The following is an 8,226-nucleotide window of genomic DNA, read 5'->3' as shown; positions in this document are numbered from 1 at the left end:
GTAGTTTGTAACATTTAGGCAGTGTTGGGACCGGGCTATATTTTGCAGTTTGTTCGGTAGCCTCTGAAGCATTAGCTGGGGCACTTTGTGCAACCAGTTTGATGGCCTACATGGAAAGACTATAGACATGAGTGATGCAAATTTGTGTGTTTAGGCGCATCCGGTTCTCATGTGTGTGCTAACCACTACTCCCAAGTGGCAATCTTACCACCACAATCACGCTAAGAAGATAACAACAACTACATGCAGTAGATAGTTCGTAAAACACTACGAAATAAATTGTGCGCAAACACATCATCATCGCAACCCTAGGTACTACGAATGAAGTATCAGTACACAAACAGTTTATCATGAGTGGTGTTCTTCTTCTTGTGGGGGCTCTTCTTCCGGGGGGTTCTTCTTCTGGATGCTCTTCTTCTTGCTGTTCTTCTCAGATGGTGGCGTGACCTTTGTCTTCCCACATTGCCCGTGCCCACTCCATCCTCTTTTCCTTTCAAGCTTCGTTGTTGTCAGTTGATTCATCACCGTGGCCATCATCAATGTCATCTGGCTGAACATCTTCCTCATCCGGTACATGGTCATCTAGGCCAAACCCCAATATTCTGTTATGTAGAATGCAACATGCAAGCACAAGCTTTACCAAGGTGCGGTAAGGGTGGAAAGGATTTTGATCAAGGATCTTGAATCTGTTCTTCAAAGCACCGAATGCTCACTCAATGGTGATCATTAGGCTTGAGTGTCGGAGATTGAACAACTCCTTGGGATTCTTCGGCCTGCTGGTGGTGGTGAACTTGTTGAGATAGTACCTTATTGACCTGAAGGGAGGAAGAATCCCATGGCGACATCATTACCAAGGTAGAATTTGCCTCGAGGAATATTGATACCATCAGGTCTAGATATGATGTCCGCAAGGATGGTTTAATCATGTGCATATCCTTCCCAACCAGCAAGCACATATGTGAATTTCATGTCGAAGTCAAGAGAAGCAAGCTCATTCTGGCTTGTGTAGTTCTTCCCGCCACTGTAAGTTGTGGCCTCTGCTCTCAATACTCTGGTAGTGATGTGAGTACCGTCAATAGCCAACAATACATCCCGCAAGATGAACAAATTGAAGTCATATTTCTGTACCATTTATATAGATGTGAAACCATGAGAATAATTGTATGCGTGGTCACCTTGAAATATGGCATGCACCAATAGTTGTTCAGCATCTTCGGAGGTGTTTGGCATGATGGGGGTTTGATCATCTCATCTCTAAGCTCCCCAGTTGCATACAACACTCGGGGAGAAATAATGAGATATTGTCTCCACGGATCTCCTGAATGTGTTGTGGATGACTGTAAACCTTTGGTTATGACTGACCACACGAAAGAACATAGCAACATGTTCTTTCACGGTGGTGTGGATGCTATCCTCCAAAATTCCGCTACCACTTAGCCTTTTCACTAGTTCAAAGAATGGGGCTCTTTCATCCAAAGCATTTGGAGAGCCTCTACATCATTGTAGTTGTAGATGTAATCCAAGTTAACTACCATGTCCTGATGTCGTGGGAATGACCACGGCAGGTACTACAAGGTGTAGCACTTCATCGATACGGGGCAAGGGAAGCATAGCCATCTACGGATCGAGGTGCTCTGGGGCACGGGGTTTACCCAGGTTCAACCCCTCCGAAGGAGTAAAAGGACTACGTCCTACTATATTGTATTGCTTGAGATTGATTACAATGGGGGGCTCATCCAGTCAGCGTGGCGACTAGGAGCAGCGGAGACTGGATCGGGTGGAATCAGATCTGTTCTAGGGTTTAGCTCGGGGGTTTATATAGGCACTCCCAGTCCAGATTACATAGAGTTAGATCGAGTATAACCTATCATATAAGGCCGGGATCAGTGTGTACCATCAACTAGTGATTGATGTATCACGTAACTCAAGTTTCTTGAAAAAAGAACAACCATCACATCATTGCATTCCTATTTAAGAACCTCCTGTCCATACAATGAACAATCTAATGCAATACGGTCATGCATGGACGTAGGAATTGTAATGTTTATGATTAAATAAATGCACCAACGAGCAAACGTTCAATATTGGAATAAGTTCTTAAAACATTGTGACTATGCTATTTTTAGCTTAACTCTAAAATGATGGAACACGATATTTTGAGAGAAAAAAAATGACGGAACACTGGTTTAAAATGGAGCAACTTCAAAATATCTAGAATTAAATATGACAATAGATCCGATCTTTTAAATGAGCCATCACCTAAGGGTTAAGAAGGCTATTTTATGATAGATGGGAGGAAATATTCAATAGCCGTTATGTTTGATCATATTAAAAATTAATATAATAAAAATGGGTTCTCACAATAAATATTTGTCATATTACCAGGAAGCAATTTCATGAGTTTGGGGCATGCATATGTGGCAGCACCATAAAGAGCGTGTTTTCTTTCCGTAGAACTCTCTCCTAAGGTCCCACCTCGGATATCTTTCAGTGACACTTCTTTCATAACTTTTAATTTCTTCCCTCATAAGACTAAAATTTTATAACATATACTCCCTCTGTTCCATTCTATAGTGCCTATTGTTTTCTGGCACGGAAATTAGCGCAAGAGTATTTTTTACACAAAACCCCTAGCTGAATGATTTGAGATTAACGTAAAAATTGGGAAATCCATATCTTCCTAACTTACCATAACAAATTTGAGAGCTGAACGATTTGGGAGCTGAACGGGGAGGGGGTAATTGAAAAAAAGCTAAGCTAAAACCTTATATTCTGAAACAAATGTCAAAAATCTATAGGCACTATAAAAAGGAACGGAGGGAGTACTTTTTTATGTCGTGATCAATATAAAACAAACAATATCATTTCACTCCATATAATGTGTTCATCAGTAAGTCTATCATTAAAAGTTGTGCCTTCCTTAGCATGTGTCCATGCGCTGAAAGAACAATTGCCGGATCAACATCCACGTGTGCTATCACTCTCCCTTAGTGTTAGGCATGCATGTGTAGCGACACAATGTGTAGCAGTTTTTTCGTGAAACCCTCTTTGACTAATGTCCCCAGATATCTTTCATGGTGACAATCTATCAAATCTATCATAACTTTTTGTTTCACCCACCAAAATAATGGTAGTATGTACACAACCCTCTATCGCGGTCTTGTGTATCACACCAGAACATTATTTTGGTCCATACATCGTAGCAACAACCCTAGTCTATAAAGTCGAAGGAAGAGTATCTCTAACATGAAAATACCAGCCTCTTTTAGCATACTTCCACGCGTCGTAAGAACAACTCCCATACCACATGCACGTGTAACAACACTCGTCGTCCGATCACATCAGAACCAATAATATCAAAAATATTAACAGTAACTGCATAAAAGTTTGTATTTGAATTGTGTACACTTATCATTCATGAATACACACAATGAATAAGGCCAAGGGTGTACATTCATGGAGATAAGATTCACATAAAACCCCTATTTTAATAAAATACGCAAAATATTATCACAAATTGTGAAATCCGTAAACAAACGTTCCCCTCCCATGTGCGCGAAACATCACCACCTCCTTTGTCCCACCTTAGACATCTTTTGCTGATACTTTTTCATAACATTTAGTTTCGCTCCTCATAAGAATAAGTTCTTGTAACATATACAATTTTTTTTCATGATCAATATAAAAGAAACAACAACATTTCACTCCATAAAGTGTGTTCATCAATATCTCTTATCATCAAAAGTTGTGCCTTCCTTAGCATATGTCCACGCACCGAAAGAGCAATCGCCGGATCATCATCCACGTGTGCCATCACTCACCCTTAGTGTTAGATAGGCATGTGTGTGTAGCGACACTGTAAGGATCACTTCTCTCCGTAGAATCCTCTTCGTCTAAGGTCCCCACCTAAAATATATTTCATGGTGAGAATCCGTCATAAATTTTGGCTCCACCCATCAAAATACTGGCAATACTCACACAACCCTTTGTCGCGGTCTTGAGTATCATGCCATAGTGTTAAGTTGGTCCGTAAATTCCGTGAGACAGTACCTCTAACATCAAAAGTTGTGCCTTCTTTCCACATCTGTCCATGTACCAAAATAACCCATCCTAGATCACCATCAATGTGTATTCGCCAACTGATGTATTTCTAAACCAATAATTTCTAAAATAGAACAACAACAAATTTTCTCGCGAAGAGTGCAGACTAATCTTCTGAATTACTCGACACCAAGGAGGTTATTGTATTTTCTCTCACTAGACACAATCGAATTCCATTTCTCACAGTACATGGATGCATCTCTAGCACCGCCGTGAGGAGGCGGACACCTTTCTCCATATAACCTCTCCCGCTAAGGTCCCCACCTTAGATGTTCTGTCATGGAGAGTCCGTCGCATCTTTTGGTTTCGTCCATCAGAACAAAAGCAATGTGCAAGCAACTTTTTGTCGCGATCTTGAACATCGTAGCAACACCGCCAACCCACAAAATCGACGGAAGTGTATCTCTAACATCAAAAGACACGCGTCGTTTTGCGTCCGTCCAAGCGCCGAAAGAACATCTCTCAGGCCACCGTCCACGTGTATCACCGCTCGTCGACCGATCATATTGCAACCTATACTTTCCAAAATATTAACAATAGCGGTTAGAATTGTGTACACATGAATCGAGGCATAGCCGGTGGTTGGGATGGGGATGATCCGCCGAGGTTCGAATGTCCGCACTCGCATCTGGGTGTCGTCCACGCAACCACTTACATAGTAAATAAAATAGAGCATTTTGGTTTCTTCCCTTAAACCAACAATTTTTTGAATTGTGTACACTTTTTATTCATGAATACACAGTCATCATGGAGATAAGAGTAGCATAAAACCCTCTTTTAATAAAAAAAGAAAAGAAAAATGTAGACAGAAAATGTGAAATCCACAAACTCGTGTTCCCCTCCCCTCCTCCCAGTCCCATGTGCGCGAACCGTCCCCACCTCCGTGGTGGCACCTTTAAATAACCACCACCACCCCACTCCCCCCACCACCGCTTCCCTTCCCTTCCCACCTCCCATCCCCAAAACGCCAAAACCCAAACCCCACTCCGCCGAGCAGCAGCAGGAGAAGAAGCGGCGCAATGCTGGAGTCGGCGATCCCGGCGCTGTGGAGCACCGTCCACGGCTGGTTCACCCCGGCCGTGCTCTTCCTCGTGCTCAACATCGTCATCGGCACCATCGCCGTCAGCTCCAAGGTGACCTCGGCGGCGGGGGGCGGGGAGGGGGGTGCGGCTGAGGCCGCGGCTGGAGCGGCGGCGGGCGGCGAGAAGAGGGGCCTGTCGCGCGTGCCGTCCATGGCGCTCGACCGGCTCCGGTCGTTCAGGCTGTCCCGCCACGCCGCCGCCGTCCCCGAGCCTCCCGTGGCCGGGTTTGTGGATCTGGGGCTCGACGAGTACCTGCCGCCGCTGGAGAAGGAGGAGCCGGAGCCGGAGGCCGAGGCGGATCAGGGCGAGCAGGAGCAGGAGCAGGACCACGCGCACATCGAGCGGAGCATGTCGGAGGCGGCGGCGGAGCCGGAGCTGCCGCGGCTCCCGGCGCGGCTCCGCAAGTCGGCGAGCGACAAGTCGGCGTTCGCGCACTTCGTGGTGGAGGAGGACACTGAGGCGGTGGAGGCGCGCAGGCCGGCGACGACGAGGGACCGCCCCCGCCGCCCCCTCGTGGTGGCGGAGCCGGAGGAGCCCGTGTCTGAGGAGGAGCCGGAGGAGGCCGCCGGCGAGGTGGACGCCCGCGCGGACGACTTCATCAACAAGTTCCACCACCAGCTGAAGCTGCAGCGCATCGACTCCTTCATGCGCTACCGGGACACGCTCCGCCGCGGCCAGCCCACCGCCCAGCAGTAGAGCGGCCGAGTCCGGAGGAACGACCAAGCGGGCTAGATGGAAGGAGGAGAAAAAAAAAATCCGGGGAGGAAGCAGAGGACATGCCGACATGGTCTCTGGTACCTTCTTCCCCCCTTCTGTTTTGGTTTCTTCTTCCCTCACCTTGGATTGGATGCTAGTAACATGTTCTAGTTTTGGATAAAAGCTCCGCAATGTGGTACGATCATGTCCTGTGAATTACTACAGCTATATGCGGAGGCCTTCGGGAAAGATATTGGTAGTGTAAATTTGTTCCCTGTTCTTCAGATTCTAGTGGTTTAGCTCTCCGCAACGGTGTCCAATGAACTAACCCATCTCTGCAGGCTTGTATCTATGTATGACCAAAGTTAAGGTGAACATTGGGTTGCTGTCATTAGTTAGCAATAGCAATCTTCTCGCGAAATCACCATCGAATACATCCGTTCTTCCTATTGCGCAGACGTGCTAGTGACCGATCGCGCAGCCCAAACTTTTTCTGCAGGTTGCTGACACTCTTGTTCACCGATTCCTCACCAAGATACGCCATGTTTGGCAAGTCATCAATCACAGATTCTTAAAAGAACAACAAATCATTGTGGGTGTCCTGAAAAGTTTTTCGTTCAGTTTTAGTGTCACACCATGATCCCTCTGGAAGGTACGGACAAGTTTAACTCCATTAGTTTACTCCTTGCTCCGCTGCTTGACGGAGGCGGAGAGGTGTCGTCCCCTGCAACCGCAACGACCGGTCTACCCTACGCCGTCGTGTTTGGTCGCTTTCCCCCTATTTATTTTACTCGCCTTCGCCTGGACGGTGCGGGGGTTTCACATGGAAGGACGGACGGTCGACATTGCGTCGCTGCCCAACGCTTCAGCTTAATCTACTACAACCTATTGGTGGTGACACTTGCTGCTTGCGTGGTTGCGCTTAGCTTAGAGCAAGTTTAATAGTATAGTCAGCTGCTGGCTATAAGTCATGTGCCATGTCATTTGTAGCTATAGTCAGCTGCTGGCTATAAGCCATGTGCCATGTCATTTGTAGCTAACATAAAGCCAACATGTATAATAGTGAGCTATAATCATGTACTACTTTATCAATGGATGGTCCACATTTCACTCTCACAAAGTGCCTAGGAGCACGCGTCTGTAGTCTGCTCTTGCATGAGAGCCCACTCATCTCTCTCTCTCCTCCCTCTCTCTCCTCCAACTAAGGCCGGTGCCAACGCGGGCGGCAGCCGGGCGCCACCGCCCGGCGGCGGGGCGGGAGAGGGGCCGGAGGCGGGCGGGACGGGAGGGAGGGGCGCCGGCGGGGGCGCCCGGCGGTAGCGCCCGCTCCCGCCCGGCCCGGCGCCCGCGTTGGCGGCGGGAGGGAGGCGGGAGAGAGGGCGGGAGGCGGGGCGGCGGGATGGCGACGCGGGCGGAGGAGGGGCGAGAGGTAGAAGAAGAGACCTGGTCGGTTTTTTTTCTTTTTTTCTTTTTTTCTTTCCTTCTTTTATTCTTTAAATGTCAGTTTTTATTTTATTTTCTTTCCTTCTTTTATTTTCTTTCCTTTTTTTACTCTTTCAGTTCAAAATACAAACACAAGTACACACTTGTCATATAGGCTATTTAGAAAAACAAGAAACATAATTTGTATTTTTATTAATTATTATGTAATCGGTAACATTTTTAGTTGAATAATTTCTTGCATTATTTTGAATGTCTAAACAAAATCGAGTGAAATAACTTAATATAGAAAAGAAATGGTGATGTGGAGGAGAGAGAAGTGAGAGTGGGGACTATAAACTTACGTATGTGGACCGTGTGGTGAGAGTGGGGTGAGAGTGGGCCAAAAGCTGACGTGGCGGGGCGGGAGCGGGGCGGTGCGTTGGCACCAGCCTAAGCATGAGTATATTATTTTAACCCTTATAGCCAGCTGATTAGAACTTATTATACTTGCTCTTAATGCGGTTCCGGTCGGCGTCTGATGCGGATTGCGGCCTTTCTAAATACAGTTAGCCGTTTGACTCAAAGTACTCCTCTAAAAATTAATCCTATGATGGTTGTCTGAAATGTACTTGATTGATTCTCACATAACTTTTTTAGATTTTGTAGAAAATCTAACATTCACTATCCTTCTAACCTAGATAATTGTCTGATTGTTGGAGTAAGGTTAGCAGCAATGAGCAAAGGCAATTTAAGCATGTTTTGTTCAAAGGATTTTCAGAAGAATCTTGTAGGATTCTTACCAGTAGGAAACTTTCTTTTTACGGAGGTCATTTGATTCAAAGAATTGAAACCTCCCAAAAAAATTATGGATTGCAGTGTTGACCTTTTTAGCAGCAACATGACATGACATACTGTTTCTGCTCCT

At 46.0% G+C, this 8,226-nt stretch overlaps 1 protein-coding gene across 1 annotated transcript; it reads left to right on the top strand.

Moving 5' to 3' along the window:
* The first annotated feature begins 5,120 nt into the window (after positions 1 to 5,120).
* Positions 5,121 to 6,184, top strand: LOC124658709 (pathogen-associated molecular patterns-induced protein A70-like). The gene is made up of 2 exons (XM_047196814.1): positions 5,121 to 5,471; positions 5,502 to 6,184. The coding sequence occupies exons 1-2, from the start codon at positions 5,121 to 5,123 to the stop codon at positions 5,877 to 5,879; spliced, it is 729 nt and encodes a 242-aa protein (XP_047052770.1). The 3' UTR covers positions 5,880 to 6,184.
* The last annotated feature ends 2,042 nt before the right edge of the window (positions 6,185 to 8,226 follow it).

This window comes from Lolium rigidum, chromosome 1, assembly GCF_022539505.1.
Source record: "Lolium rigidum isolate FL_2022 chromosome 1, APGP_CSIRO_Lrig_0.1, whole genome shotgun sequence".
NCBI lineage: Eukaryota > Viridiplantae > Streptophyta > Magnoliopsida > Poales > Poaceae > Lolium > Lolium rigidum.
This window is presented reverse-complemented; position numbering and strand designations above follow the sequence as displayed.